General features: G+C 29.1%; 1 protein-coding gene across 2 annotated transcripts in view; it reads left to right on the top strand.

The window, feature by feature from the left end:
- The first annotated feature begins 1,358 nt into the window (after positions 1-1,358).
- Positions 1,359-16,693, top strand: part of LOC136984233 (furin-like protease 1) — a 48,990-nt gene continuing 33,655 nt past the window's right edge. For both annotated transcript variants that reach the window (XM_067281135.1, XM_067281136.1), the window contains exon 1: positions 1,359-1,791. In XM_067281135.1, coding sequence (XP_067137236.1) covers positions 1,615-1,791 — 177 coding nt within the window. In that variant the 5' untranslated portion in view covers positions 1,359-1,614. The remainder of the gene's footprint in view (positions 1,792-16,693) is intronic.

The raw sequence follows: 16,693 nt of genomic DNA, 5'->3' as shown, positions 1-16,693 counted from the left end.
TTTGCTACTACCAATAGCGAAAAAATACAAGTTTAGAAATATCTCTTCCTTCAAGCTTGTTTTTTTAAGTTCCATAAAAAAATTGATGATAGGTATGAAAATTTCGAACCTGAGTCTCTGTAGACATTTATCATCTCGATCATTCGACTTTACGACAGAGGAGCTGTGAAAACATGTTGGAGAAGTTTTATCAGAAATGTTATTGGAGTTGTTTTTTCGGTTTTTATGTCCGAAATAATTTTTTGATGTAAGAATTGCCTCTTAGAAACAATTTTTTTTAAACTTTCTCAGTTCTGTGGACACTAAGAAGACATGTTTAATCATATCAATCTTATGTCAAACCAAGACCACAACAGAGGGAGCCGAATGGTGAGAGGACGGGGCCCGAATTTTCATGAAAAATTGGGATACTCGATCCCAGGTCCCCGGAGCGATAGGCTGACATCTATAACGCTTCGGTCATCCACACATCGAAGCAATTAGTTTGAAGACACGTTATGCTGCTACTACGAATTAGATTATAAAAAATTTTTTTATAAATCTTAAATAAATAAATAACCAGGAAAAATATTAACGCCAAGCAAAACGAGTTAGGCTGGATGGTCAAGGTGGCAGCGTACCGCTCTGGGGGACCCGGGTTCGAATCCGGACGGGTCGATATATCCCCAGGAATTTTTCGGAGTTGGTCCTTCCGGATATGTCGAGCCCCGTCCCTCACCACCCGGCCGCCCCATTGTGGGCTTTGCCGAACCCATAATAGGCTTGCTAAAAGAGACCTCTTTTTTTTTTTTTTTTTTTTTTTAACTCTTTTCGCCCTGTGGGCACTAAGAGGGCCTGTTTTAGTAGGCCCATTATGGGTTCGGCCAGGCCCACAATGGGGCGACCGGGTGGTGAGGGACGGGGCCCGACATCCGAACGGACCACCCCCCGAAAAATTCCTGGGGATTTCTCGACCCAAAAGAGACCTCTTATTGCCTATAGGGCGAAAAGTTAAAAAAAAAAAAAAAAGAAAGAGTAACGGATTATCTGAAGAAAACATCCGAGAACTAATTAGTATTAATAATCTTTCTCAATGCCAACATTTGACGTAACTTTTCTAAAAAAAAACCAAAGTATCAAAATTTTAACCAATTTCCCCTTTTTAAATGTAAAATTTAAAAGCCTAATTTGAATAAAACTTTTAAATTTGAAACCGTTATAACGCATTATAAAAACCGCTTTACTCGAAAATAATACTTTACATTCTCCTATTAATATTAAAAACGAAAACAATCGATACATTACCAAAAAAGAAAAAAAAAAACCGATAAAAATAAAATTTTTAAACCTTCGCCATCGAAAATTTTTATTTACGTTCCTGATAAGAGAGGGCGCGCATTCGAATTAACTTGTGGAAGCCATGAGGTAAAGTTTGACAATAAATTCGTACAAATCATCGTCATTAAGTAGGACGTTAACGAGTCAAGTGGCGGAATAATGACGTGCATTTTCTTACGGAGGTTAAAAGTCGCCAAAACTCTTACTCTAACTTAACTAGTCAATCGAAGGAGGAGGGAGGATTGTGTATATTGTTGGAACATTAACAAACCTTATGCATTAATTAATGTGATAGTAATGTTTTCTAATTGGGGTGATGGATCGCAGTTGCTTGCTGTTCTGTTTACAATTATTCTAATTAAAACTGTTAACTGTGCCGATATTTATACCGATCAATTCGTAGTACAAGTTACTGAAGGGCCTGATGCTGCTAGAGAATTAGCTGATAAATACGGCTTCCAGTTTTTAGGTCAGGTAGGTAAAATTCATTTTAATTCAGATTATTATCAAGAAATTTATTAATGAATTATTTCTCTCAACAAAATTTACAATATTCACTATTTTATGATATCAACATATGGAATACAACGTGCAATTCAACATTTTAAGATCTTAATACACAGAAAAGTAAAATAACTAAGAATAGTTTTTATAAATAGACGACTTTGTTGGTTTCTTTCCCCCCTTTCCTATGAATAAACTTATAAGATGTTTGACAACTTCATAAGTGTTAGACGGCTTGTATATTCCTAACCAGAATGAATAGCTTTTTCAGAAGCTTCCGTTTGTATAATTAAAATGACTTATTTTTGCTACAAATTTTGTACGGAAATTTCTTTTAGGTTCGGGAAGCGACGCACGAGAATCGAATGTAAAATGCTACCTGTCGATGCGATGTATATAGTCGAGGTTAGAAATATGACTAGTGTGGTAAACGGTAAATCTAAAAACGAGAAGAAATTTAAGGAAACATTTGTATATGAAGAGTAGAGAAATATGTACAAAGCTGGAAACTAGAAAATGTTTTCCCAGTGTTTTAAAGAAGTATACCAGTATATTTTAAATCAGAAATAATGAGAAAATGATTAATGTTGCAACTAAGATTGAAATTTTAGGAGTTATTCGTGACAGACTGAAATAACAATAATTCTGAAAACAAGAGGGGAGTTTACATGTTAATGTGATCTACCATAGTATATTTATTAGATATATGAATAAAATTTTGTATTTAATCTTAATTTGAAATTTTATTATTAAAATATTATTTTTAATAGGAAAAATTGCTTCATTTGATTGAAATATTTTACTGTTGTAATACGAAAACAAAGTATTAATGTCTATCTAAAAGTTAACTCAATGTAAATGATACTCTAAACTGCACTGGAATAAATATTTAACTGATAAGTATTTATTTGATAGTAAATGATACTGTTTTTATAAACTTTATTATTGATCTTTTTATATATATATATATATTTATATTTTTAAACTCTTGTTTCATTGTTTTGAAATATATTATGTTTGTAGCAAATGTTGAAATATGAAATGGTTACATGTTACATCTCCACAATAATATAAATTGTTCAGTAATTTAATTAAACATTTTGATAGAATAATCACAAAATAAAACCAAAGTTAACCCTGTCTTTTGCATAAAAAAAAGTTTAAATGTAGATGATTTTATGAATGAAAATAATTAATCCTTAGTAACAATTTTAGTAGAAATGGAATTTTTTTTTTCAAATGTTAAATCCAAACGATTGCCAGATTACGTTGGGATATATTAATGCTACTAATTTTAATTATGAAGTAATTTGGCCTAAAGGTAGACGTTAGGTGCCATAAATCTTGCCTCTTAATAAATTTAATAATTTAGAAGGTTCTGGAAGAAAAGAATCTGCCCAAAGTGGGTCTTTAACTCACAACTCCCGCCTGCCATGTGAACATCCACCAGTTACGCTACACAGACCTCCATCCAATCTACAACCTATCAAATGTTAAAATTTGATAGGTTGTAGGATGCAGCTGTGTGCTGTATTTTAAAATACAATATATCATTTAATTTTTCTATCATCTGTATTCCAGAACTTTTTCTAAATTGATTAATCATAATTATTAATATATTTGTGTTTAAAAAATATTATTATATATTATTAATAATAATAATTTAATTTACTGCTTTATGAAGAAAATGTAATGTTTAAAAAATTGTTTACCATCCATTTTTTAACAGTAAATAACTTTTTAAAATTATAGAATATGGGCTAAAATAATTATTAAAATAATTAATAAATTTCTTGCTTTTTGATTTTATAGGACAAATTTCGAAAACATTTATTTTAATATTTTCTTAAGACATAATTTAAATTCAAAAACTGACGTTTTAATCAATTAAAACTTTTAATAAGTGACTTGTACAGTAATGTTAAAATAAATTGTAAATTGTATTCAGGGATAAAAATTTTACTTCTAAACCACTCGATAAAAAATGTATTTTAATAATAATTTCACTTATTATATATCTTCAAACGAATAGAAAAATTAATGTAATCAATACTTAAAACGATCATAATTAAGTTTTGTTATTTTTTATTAGAAATAGTTATCTGTAAGATCTTATATTATATTTTAATTTAGTTGATTTGAACTTCAATGTGTCCTTGAATTCAACTAAATTCAATCTTTTTATTATAAGTATTTATTTGTGGAAATATTGTCTGCTATTGGACGGCTAAGTTTATCCAATGGCAAATTTTAAAACAAAACCGAACATCGCATTGTAGCATTTATTACATACGTGACATCTGATAAATATTGATTTTACTAAACTATAAAATATAATTTGGATTAATAAATATACTTTAAAATATACATATATTCAAAAATAATTAGCGGTACGTGTAAGATGTTTAAAATATTTATAGTGATGATAAATTAATCTTCATGAAAGGAATTTGAGGAAGTAGTTTTTTTTTAATGAGTGGAGTAAAAAATATATACAAACATTCCTTTTTTAAATATTATATATGTAAACTGATTAAATTGTGAAATCTTGTTCCTGTTTACACAATTCTAAATATTTATTTAATTAAAATGTTTTAAAACAAGAAAATAAATAATACTACAAGTAATATTACTTTATAGATTAAAAAATTAGATACTTTTTTTTATTTAAATAGTAATTTGTATGATTCAGGAAAATATTAAAGTAAAATTCATCAACTTAGATAGGCCTTGCACATAAATGAGAAATCTGTTAATAATGTTACAAGACCTATATAAAATAGATGAATTTGATTTTGATTTCTGCCTTGTTATTAAAGATTAATTTATATTAAAATAATCTTAATACCCTTATATTTATGTATTAATATAAAATTGTATAATTATAATTTGATTCATTCTGGAACTTGAAATAATTTCTCATATTTTCTCGGCAGTATATGAACTGTTTCATAAATGCTTTAAAATAGACTCACTAGTGAGTTAATAGTTTAATGCTTGAAGAGTTTTATAGTCATACTACTGATCTGTAAAACTATTAATCCTATGAACTGGGTCTAGTACAAAAATTATACAGCTTAATTGTGTTCTTAACATTTGAATAAAAAATCAGTGAATTTAAGCTAATGATTTCTGTTGTTTCTACTTTTAGTGACTAATAACATAATAATTTATTTTGAAATTCATTTTTAGAACTAAAATTTAGATAAAAGAAACATGAAATTTTAAAAGTGCAAATAAAAATGTTAGTGTAGTGCATGCATATTTTTTGTCAACGAAGATTTTAATTAAAAAAACTTTTTGCTGTACTGCAAAAAAAATTTTTTGAAGTGTCCTTTCTGATTATTCATCCCATTACTAGGTGAAAAATTAAAAACTTGATTTTATGAATAGTCATCGGTGATTGTACAAAAAATTAATATGAATTGGTGGAAACGGTGTATATACTATTAAAAAAAATTAACAATGATCTTTTGTAATTATTGAAATAAAACACACCCTAACATTTGACATAAATGTATGATGATATTAATTTTTTAATTTCCGATTTTTTTAAGTTTTTTTTTTTTCAAATTCTGTACAATATTTTTATTTATTTTATTTTTACAAATATTACAAGCTACACTGAAAGACAGATGATCAAAATAGCATAATCTTTTTTTGTAAGTGAGGCGAGTGAAGTCTACATGCTTCTTCAACAGAGTTAGCAAAATGTAAATTACTGAGCTTGTTTAATAAAAGATGTGTTTTTACCAAGGCTGTTTTTAATTTTTTCTATGTTAATGGTGACAGCTGAACCTCAAATGATTAAACTTGTAAACAATGAACATAGAACAGTCTTGTTAGTTTTTTTTCATTATCATCATATAATCCCTCTGTAGATAAGATTGTAAAAGGATTTGTTATCTGTGTGTCACAGGAAAGTCATCCCCTGATGAAAGATTATGCCAAGACCACTAATTTGTTGATATTATTAATTGTAAAGTTAAATAGACAAGAATTATATCAAAGGAAAAGCACCGAAGTTTCATCTGTTTACAGTGAACTACAATTTAAAGGTTTCAAAGTTTTTACAAGCAAATTTAAATCTTCTTATAGTTGATTGGGTTTATTATGTATTTTAATGTCATATGCATCAGCATAAATTATAAAGGATATCTATATTTAAATGTTTTTTGATTACAGTAAGATCCCACTTAACGCTGCCTCGATTAACACTGATTCAATATAATGTGGTCTGTTCAAAGTCTAAAAAAAGCTCAAAATTTACACTGATGTAAATTATTGCATCATTTCATTGATTCGTATATAATGTAATTATTTACGAACATAAACCAATCAGCAAAAGGTGACAATTTGTTGTAGCACTGTACTTCCCTTAAATCTATATTTGTTTTGTGCAGTTTTGGAAAAAATATAACATCACAGATGCCATAGGAAATATCAACTTTGCTTGGCAAGAATTAACTGATAAATGCAAGAAAGGAGTGTGAAAGAAGTTATGGCTGAAGGTATCCAAGAATTCTCAACAAGAAGTGCCTATCACTATATCGTTAGGTTGACCAAATTGTCAACCTAATCGGTACAGCAGGATATCGAGGATTTACTGCAGGTTTTTGTTGAGAGCCTTACTGACAACCTTCAAGAACTGGCAGAACAAGGAATTCATATAGAACTGGATAACAGATTCTGAAAATGAAGAACCCAAAGAATTTCTCTACAGATTTCATTAGTAAAAGTTTGGTAACAATAACCGAAATCGTTGATCAAATTGTAGTGAATGATCTAGATTTTGAAAGGAGTGCAAAAGCAAGATGAGGCATTTTGGATGCGATTTCTTGCTACCGACATTTGCTTAAAAAAAGAAAAAAAAGCAACAAATGAAACTAAACAACTTTATCGCAAAAAAAACAAGAATTTCAGAAGAACCGGGACCTTCGTCACAAAAAATGAAGTTTACATTTCTGTGTGCATATGTTTGTGTTATATAACATATATTATTATGCAAATTAATATAAAAATAACTTAAACAAATTTTACTTTAATTTTATTTTTGGTTGTGTGTTTTCCTTTCCCTATTTACTCTGTTAAAATGACCTTGTTTAACGCTGTTTCATTTAGTGCTTTGTTGTCTAGGAACCTATCCCCCGTGTTAAGCGGGGTCTTACTGTATATAAAAAAAATTGCAACCAGATTCCCAAATTATCAGGCTATTAAAAGGTTAGATGGTTAATATCTAATTATTAAATTAACTTTTTAATAACCCAGTAAGCAGATTGTCTGGTTGTGATTTAATTTAAAAAAATAATTAGTTATTTAAATTTTTTTATATAAACAATATTATTTATATAATTTATTTGTAATAGTGTAACCTTATCTTTATAAATAAAGAGAATAATTAAAGTACAGGAAAGATTTAAATATGACAAATGCACTTATACTTCTGTATATACAATACAAAACTGTGGATAAAGAATAAACTTTACTGTAAGATTGCTAAGGATTTAAATTTGGTATTAGCATAGAACCCAACATTTTCTGCCTCTTATCTAATGCAAAGGATAGCACAGATGACACTAAAGCATCAGCTATATACCTTATTCCATTACAAAATGGATGGTTTAACATAGTCATACATAGGATCTACATACAGATCCCTGCAAGCCAAAATACTGAACCACGAATACGACATGACCAAGGGGAATTTCAACATAGTGCTTGCCCATTTTGCTGCTGAACCTGATGTTCCCCTGGAATGAAGCTACACTTTTACACAAGGTCTTTGACTGACACGACTTGTGATCATTAGAGGCATTAGAAATCTATATAGCTGAGAAGAAAGGATGATGTGTTAACTCTGACGGCATTACAGTACCACAAGCATGGAAATATTTTATAGATTTGCACAGAATCTGACATTTTTAATTTTATAATTTAATATTACTTCATGAAAAGAATTGAATCGTTGAAAGCCTTTTTTTTATTTGACGCTTTAAACTGTGCATCATGACACACATCAAACATATTTTTAAGTATTTTAGAATTATTTTAAACATAATGGTATTCTCCATTGAATGGATAGAACTGTTTTTTTATTTCCTAAGGGCCTGTAAATAGTTGCCAAAAACACTGGAACTTCTAATTGCTAGAAATCCCATATCGATGATGTTTATTTTTGTACTGTTCCAATTCTTACATGTGCTGTTAAGAATAAACTCTTCATTCACTGTATTGTATATACAAAAACTACATTCATCCCTTTACCACTGTAAATGTAGATTTTTACATTCTAATCTGGCCCCTTTATCTAATATCAGTTCTTGTTACACTACTGTATGTATAATATTCATAACAGAAAACTTAAACAGTTTACAACTGTTTTATTATAGCAAAGTTATATATAAATATATATATTATATTATACAAATAATTTTTATATTAAATAGTTCAAGAAAACTTTTATATTGCTATTTAAATGATGGATAAAACAATTTAATTGTGTAGTCTTAATTTAAATTGCCTGTAGATTACAGCCATTACCATATCAATTTTTTAATTTTATCTAGTGGCTTAATGTGGTTGTTCACAAATTTCTTAAAAACTCTTAACTTTTTAAACTCATTTTCTATTAAAAATTTTCTAAAAGATCAAAGAAATTTTCTTCAAATTTAATTTGTTTTTAAAGTCTAATTAATTAAAATGTTTTTTTTTTAACACGAAAGTTTCAAAATCTGAATTAAAAATATGGTTTAACAGTATTCGTAACTTAGAAATGTTTCTAAGAATTTTTTTTTACTTAATTACTAAGTTCATTCTTAAATGAAATGTTTCTATTGATGTTTATGAATTTAAAAAACAATTGTATCTTGCAAGTGTTAAATTATTTCCATCTATACTATTTATAATAATTACAAAATTATATTTATGATCTGAGTTAAATATATTTTGATAATTAAAAAAGCATATTCTTCAAATACACTTAATTTTTATTTTTTTAACTCAACAAAATCCTCTAATTGACTTGTCACTTATTTCATACTAAATGTTAGAAATGTATTTTAAGTAACTGTGACTTCACACTGATGCCACGCATTCTAGAATATGCAATACCAGTTTGATAATCATCAAAAAAAAAAAATTGAAGGTAATCTTCCAAAACTAAAAATACTTAAGTACTGTAAATACTTTCATATATTCTGTGCATGTACTGTACAATTCACTGCAATGATTTTCAATATGTATGATGCTTATTTAAAATTAAACTTGAGTATTCGTGCCAATCGAAAATACAAATTTACATTTAGAATGTATTGACACATTTTTTTTTTTGTTGTAATATTAAAATTATTACGTTTATCAATACGATTATATTTTTAATTAGTAAAAAACACGGTTTGGAAATCATTCTATATTGGATTCTTTACGGGAATGAGTTTGAGTGCATATTTTACTTGCCAAAGGGCAAATATCATCAATTAAGAAAGTGGTTAGTCTTGTTTGTAAAATTCCTTTTACCTATATTGTACATCAGTAGAATAAATGACCTACTTTTTTTGCCATTGATGTAAAGCAGAAAAGTAACGTCGTGTTTTCTATCGCATAAAATAAGAGATTATTTTTATCCGAAGTTTTTTAAATCCGTTATTTTAAAATTAAATACAAAAATAATTTAATAATTTTTCTTATAATTTCAAATTTCTTCACATTTTGTAAATATTAACTCTTTACTCAAGTTAATTATTAAAATTCATATTAAAGTTCATTAAAACATTTTGTATTTTTTAATTTGTTAGAAATAATTACAGTATTATTAATATTAAATATTTTATATCATCTCTTCATTAATAATTTAATATTAACCGCCGACTTCTCAGTATATTACACATTTAATAGATATAAAAATGAAAATCATACGATACTTAGATTTAATTGAAATTTATAAAATAAGTGTAATTAAAATTGGCAAAATTTATATAATTGTACAGTGTATAGTATTAAAATTTTTAAAAATTTGTTGTAATGATACGCAATATGATAAATTAATTTTAAATATCTAATTAATTTTTAGTACCAAACAATTCACTGAATTTATTATTGGGCTGTATTAAGAATAATTAATTATTAATCAGATGCAGAGCAATTTGGCTATATGCAGGTGGTTAAGCTACCATCGTAATAAATAATTAGAAGTTATTTACGGTAAATTTATTTAAAAAAAAAAAAGAAACAGCAAATTGTTTGGCATTACCAGTGTATCAGGTGGGTGTAGTTGTTATAATTTATTTTTAGTTCTAATTGTTTTTGTATTAAATTCATATTAAACAGAACAATGTCCAGCAAACAAATTTTACTGTATATTAATACTAATGTTTTTGGTCATTTTAAAGACCAGCTTTGGGCAATTAGCACATTCTAGAATACAAAAATAGAATGTTTACATTAGTAAAGAATACAAAATAATTCTTAAATGTTTTAGATTGCCTGAAGGTCTTGACTGAAAACATTACTATATGTTAATGTTGCTGGGCCTACAAAGGTGTTGATTGTTTAATATAATAATAAGTGTCCAGTTAGTCCCATATTGTTTATACAGATCAAGTCGCATGTAATATGACTGCATAAGAAAAACTGTGCTCTGAATTTAATCTTTTAATTATGTGCTTGTCGACTATTGTCTAGTTCTATAAATCTTGCAATTTAGAAAGATTACTGTTAGTCAAAAAAAGTGTGTGGAAGACTAAGTTTTGCTCTTTTTTTTTAAATTAAAATTTATTTTAAAATGTAGTGTTAAAAGGATATCACAAAGGTTTAGGAAATTGTAAGTCATAATGTTTAAGATAATAGCTGAATAAAATACAAAATTATTTTAGCTTGATTTTAAACATTTCTCTTGGCTAATAGTTAATTTTCTTCTCTTTATTGTACATGTAAAGAAATATAATTGAAAATAAAATGTCTAATATTAATGTTGTTTAATTTAAATAAGTTTTTTTGAATTTCACAAAAAGCTATTTTTCTCTCTCTCTTCAACCAATGGTTGTGGGCAAACATGGATGTGTGCAGTATTATAGCTTCTCTTTTCGCTTAGCTAGCTGTTTTATCTGTTGGTAAGGCCTTTTCCGTAATAATTCATCGAGATATTCCACTCTGGGTCTTCTACATCCCCTTTTGTTCTCTATCTTTTCTTCCAATAAAACATTTATCCATTCAGAGTGTCAAATTAGGCGACCAATTATGTCATTTCTCTTTTTCTCTATCATTGTCTTTTCTCTGCTGCCTCTTTTAAAACATCCTCACTCCTCTTTCTCTCTGTACATGGCACTCGCATCATTCTTCGCCAACACCACATCTCAAAGGCCTCCAGTTTTCTTTTCTCCACTGTTCGGAGTGTCCATGTCTCCGAACTGTGCAATGCTAGCTCCGGATGAAACTCTTAATGAATCGCTTCCTAACATCAATTGATATATTTTTCATGTTAACATCTGTCATCTACTATAGAATGCCTGTTTTGCTTGGGCTATTCTCACTGTAACATCTCTTCCACTCCTTCCGTCTGAGGTAATTATGCTTCCTAGGTACATGAACTCATTGACTTCTATTCTTTCACCATCCAAATAGAAGTTTATTCCTCCTTGTTCCTTTTATTTTGAACATCTCATTATCTTTGTTTCTTCATATTTATTCTCATCCCACATTTTCTTTTAAATTGTTCATTTAAATTTTCAAGAGCTATCTGTAGATCGTCTACATCTTCCGCTATCATTGCGATAACGTCAGCAAATCTTATTGTGCTGTACAACTTTCCGTTCATTTTTATACCTTTCGTATTAGTAGCATAGAATTCTTTCATTGCCTTTTCTATGTATATGTTGAACAATAGTGGTGATAATCCACAACCTTGTTGTACTCTTTTCATTATATTGGCTTTTTCTTCTCTTCCTATAACTGCAGTTTGATTCTTGCATAGCTGATATAGTATTTGTTTATCCCTGTAGTCTACCTTCAGGTTGCTTATGTTCCAGTCCATATTGTCAAAGGCTTTCTCTGTGTCTACAAATGCTGAGTGCCTGCTTTTTTACCTGAATAAGCTGTTCGATGAGCATCCTTGGGCTTAATATAGCTTCTTGTGTTTTGTCTGAAACCAAATTAGTCTTCCAATAGGTTTTCTTCTATTTTTCTTTCTATCCTTTGATAGATTATTCTGCATAGAATTTTTGATGTGTACGAGACTAGACTTAGTATCCTATGATCCTCACATTCCTGTGCTCCTTTCTTCTGTGGAATCAGAACTATTATGCTCTTTTCAAAATCTTTTGCCACTTGGCCAGTTATATACATTTTGTTGATGAGCCTATACAGGTCGATTTTAGTGTTTTCTCCTAGGGCCATTACAAGTTCTGCGGGTATCTGGTCTACACCAGGTGCCTTGCCCATTTTCATTCTCTCCAGTGTCTTATTGAATTCACATTTTAAGGTTGATGGTCCCAAATCATTTGTATCAACCAGTTTCTCCTCTTAGTGGTGGTGCACAGAGAGAGCTATTTTTAGTAGTGAAATTTTCAACATAAGTTAGCTTTTTTGTTAGATTATAATTTTGTGACCAAAAAAAATGGATTTAGTGATACGATCTTCCTTAAAATTTTGTTTTACTTTAAACATCTTTATTCTTGTTTAATCATACATTAGCAATAAAAGAATACACCTATTGAATTTCCAACAAGTCAGATTTATTTCAAATGTTTTTGCCCATGTTTAAAGATTTTCCTTTGTGTAAATCCTCAAAGAAAGTCAAATTTCTAAATGCAAAAGACACTGAAATGGATCAATATGCTTGGAGATCACTGTGTGATTCTACTAATTTTCTGTGATTTTAAAATAATTACTTAAAAAAGCATAAAAAGATTTTGATTAGGAAAAATCTGAAGGTGGTCTTCAAACATGGCCGAAACAATTTGTTCCAAATAAATCTGAGTTGCTAGAATTTCAAAGATGTATTCTTTTATTGCTATTACTTGTGTATCCAGTTGGTTTTCTTAGACAGTAATCTCATATATTTCTTATAAAAATGGTTTTTTCCTTTCATCAGCTAATTAGTAATTTAATATATATATATATTAATCTAGCTCAGGGGGTCACCAAACTTTTTTGATCGTCGACCCCCTACAACTTTTTGAAACCTCACATCGACCCCCACCAAAAAGTTTGCGTTACAAGCAAAAACAAAGCTCTTACTATTCTAATATATATTTTTTAATTTTACATTTATTGTATATATGTTGTTAATAATTTTTGTTACTGACAATTAATGAGACTGATAAGCTTGATGATTCTTAGCAAGGTTAGCAATATTTGGTTCAAAATCTGTAAGTTTTAGTCTTTTCGTCGACCCCCAAATAATGTTTTATCGACCCCTGGGGGTCAATATTGACCACTTTGGCGACCCCTGATCTAGCTAGTAATACTGTATATTGCTTACTAGATTAATACTAATACAGAATATTACATATACACTACTTAACTTTATTAAAATAAATTTAATAATTTTTGATTTTATAAGAAATATGATAGATATAAAATGACATAATAAAAAACTAGATTAAAGAGAATTATTTTATATTCCTTACTATCATTAAACAGATACTTTTAACATAGTTTATAAATTTTTAATATTGAATAAATTTAAGAATTTTGATAGCTCAGTAGATTTTTAATGTATTGTAAGAATACTCAATTACAAAACCAACACAACTTAACATCCAGGAACAGCACAGTTTTTTATTCAAACTTAAGCTGAAAACATCAGTAAGCTTAATAGAAAATTGATCATTCGGTCATCTTCGGGAAATCGAATGTTGGCAAATAGAACAATAAATAGCGTATATGTTCAAATTTGAAAATTATTGCTTACATATGCGAGTCAAACATAAACATAAAATAATCAAGAAAGAAAATAAAATAATTATCATTATGCATATGATCCCATTCTGTTTATTAAAGCAAATTTTCATGTTGACGAGTCTTTATCTCTACAGTTTAGGTCACCCCTGCCATCTACCCGCATCGAACGCGCATTTCCACCCCCTTTTGTTTTTAAATTTCTACTACTACTGTCATGAATCTGTAATTTTAAAATAATAATGTTTTTACTATTATATGAAACATTATATCTCATTTTAAAATAACTTCAGCATTCTGTCATAGAACTTCCATGTTCTTTGTGCTTGCAAAGTTAATTAATGCTGTCTTCATCCACTGATTGTGTATATCATATTTATGTTTGTATAGTCTTTCTGTGTAGTTCCTCCTTTTTTTTTATTAATGCATTGGAAAACTGATGATTTATAAGCTTCCGGATCATTAGGGTCCAGTAAAATCTATGGCATGCTTGGTTTAAACTGGATATCAAGATGCCTCTCGAGGATCATCATTATACCTAGAAAGTGTACTAATGTCTTACTGCATATAGGTGCTGCTGGCTAAGCTGAGGGGCTTGGCTATCTCACAGCCCCCATAGCTGCAGGTGTGGTTTTGAAATTTGAATAAATAATCACTTTCTTAGATAGCATTGAAGAGCAGTGTGAGTACCTTTTTTAAAAAACTTACTGTCGAAAGTAGTAATTCACAATTATGATTAAACATTTTTTTTTACAAATATAAAGAAATAGTTATGAAAGAATAAATAGAAAAAAATTAAGCATTTAATAATTTAAAATATTTAATGTAAATCTGTATTGTTTCGTAAATTAACAACGTATGTATCTGAATGTTGTAGCTATCGCAGATTTTATTCGAATTAATGACTGAAATTTTAATTGGATTACTTGACAAAATTCAATTTCATTATAAAATTACAAAAGAATTGAGAAACATTATGAAAAATTACATTGTAATACTTTAATTTATAAAAATAAAAATCGGTAGCTGTTTTTTTTATTTGAATTTTTTTGAAACGTCAAATGTGTCTCAGAATATAACTTTGTATGGCGATTTTTCTTGTATTTTTCTTAAGATTTACAGTTTAACATTTAGAAATGATTTAATTTGTATTGTGTGAGATTACTGAAAGATATTACTTAATGTGGTTAATCATTGGTCAATTGTATATTGGTTAATTTCAGCTTTTGAGTTTGGAGCATAATCACTTTCAAAAGTTTGTAGAAGCTTTTGTCATTGTAGAAATCATAGTCACTGTGTTTTAGCAAAAAAAGAGAAATGTTTAAAGAAATGCATTTACATTTTATTAATATAATTCTTTACAAATAAGTTTAAAAGTAGAATTGAATCTAAAAAAATCTTACAAGGAAAACGTTTAATGATTTTTTTTTCTCTCCGTCGTGCACTGATCTAGTGTTAAATTTATTAACGTGTGCATTAATTATCTGTACTGGGCTGGGTTTATGAAATTTTCTGGCATTTCTCTAATATTATTAGAATTTCATTCACTTAAATGCAACAAATTATGCTAAAACAGTTTGACCAGTCAAAAGAAATTTGTGATGCAAAACACAACAATAATCAAAAGTCAACACAATCTTGATTTTTGACTGACTTTTACCTAGTCTTTTTGGTCTTTCTTTACTTTTCGAGCACCATTCACTTGATTGTTGAGCAGTTTCAGCATCAAAAGCATTAGATCCATGCTTCATCACCTGTAACTGTGCATTTTAAGAACAGTTCACCTCGAGAAACCAGGGTAGATTTCTTGGACCTAGACATCAAGATTGAGGGGTCCAACATCATCACACCAGTCTACCGTAAACTGTCAACAGTATCCACCTACATACCAATTAACTCATGTGATCCCAATCAGTACAAAATGGCTGCTTTTAGGACCTTAGTTAAAAGGGCATACTTGCATGTGTCTACACAAGTAGCACTCAAGGAAGAGTTAAACCACATAGAAGAGATAGCCAAAACACATGGGTACTACAATCTAATACAAAGAATGTCTGAACACCACAAATGGGCACTGGAGACCTCCAATATTCCAACGGTGGATTGAAGCATTAACCAGAGAGTTGAAAAGGAGAGGATACCTATCACTTACAACCCCCTCTTGAAATCTATATACGCTGACATCGCAAAGAAATGTAATGTCAGCATCGCATATAGGAGATGCCCCACTATTTTAGATTTATTACGTAACAGAAAAGACCCTGCTAACCAGAACAAACTGCCAGGCATCTATAGGGTCCCCATCAAGTATAATAGGTTTAATAGGGATATGGTATATATAGGATCAACCAAATGGTCAATGGAAGTCAGGATAAAAGAACATAAATCGGATATACAAAATAACAGATGTACCACTTCGCTTTCCACGTACGCCACAGATCCTGAGATTGTGGCAGATTTCTCAAGAGCAAAATTAATACTCACCACCCCACAACCTGACCACCTCAAATGGTTGGAAGCAGTGGCAATTTTTAAAGCATATGTGACATCCACGAGCATTAATTCAAGAGACGAAATATGTCTTTCAATGGCCTGGCAGTCTATACTGCACAACGAAAATTAAATTTACAGAATTACAGATGCTACAAGAACACATTGTCATATCTTACAATTAAACGATCTCAAACACTGTGCATTTTATTTACAAACTCTGAATTTGTGTTTAACGATCCATTCGCAAAAAATGGATCTTAATGTATAACATTTTTTTACACTGCACGTTGATCGCTATTTTTAGAACATTGTTTTACAATTCACGTGGACCGTTAGTTTAGAACATTTTTAAACACTCCACCTGAATGGATACATTAAAAAATCCAGTCATTCGAATTTTATATCGTTCAAAGTTTTTATGTTCGAATTCGTTTAGAAGATCAAGCTCATTTTTTCCTGAGGAAGAACCCTGAAGGAGTTAAGA

This window comes from Centruroides vittatus, unplaced genomic scaffold, assembly GCF_030686945.1.
Source record: "Centruroides vittatus isolate TY-2023 unplaced genomic scaffold, ASM3068694v2 contig_911, whole genome shotgun sequence".
In the NCBI taxonomy this organism is placed as follows: domain Eukaryota; kingdom Metazoa; phylum Arthropoda; class Arachnida; order Scorpiones; family Buthidae; genus Centruroides; species Centruroides vittatus.
This window is presented reverse-complemented; position numbering and strand designations above follow the sequence as displayed.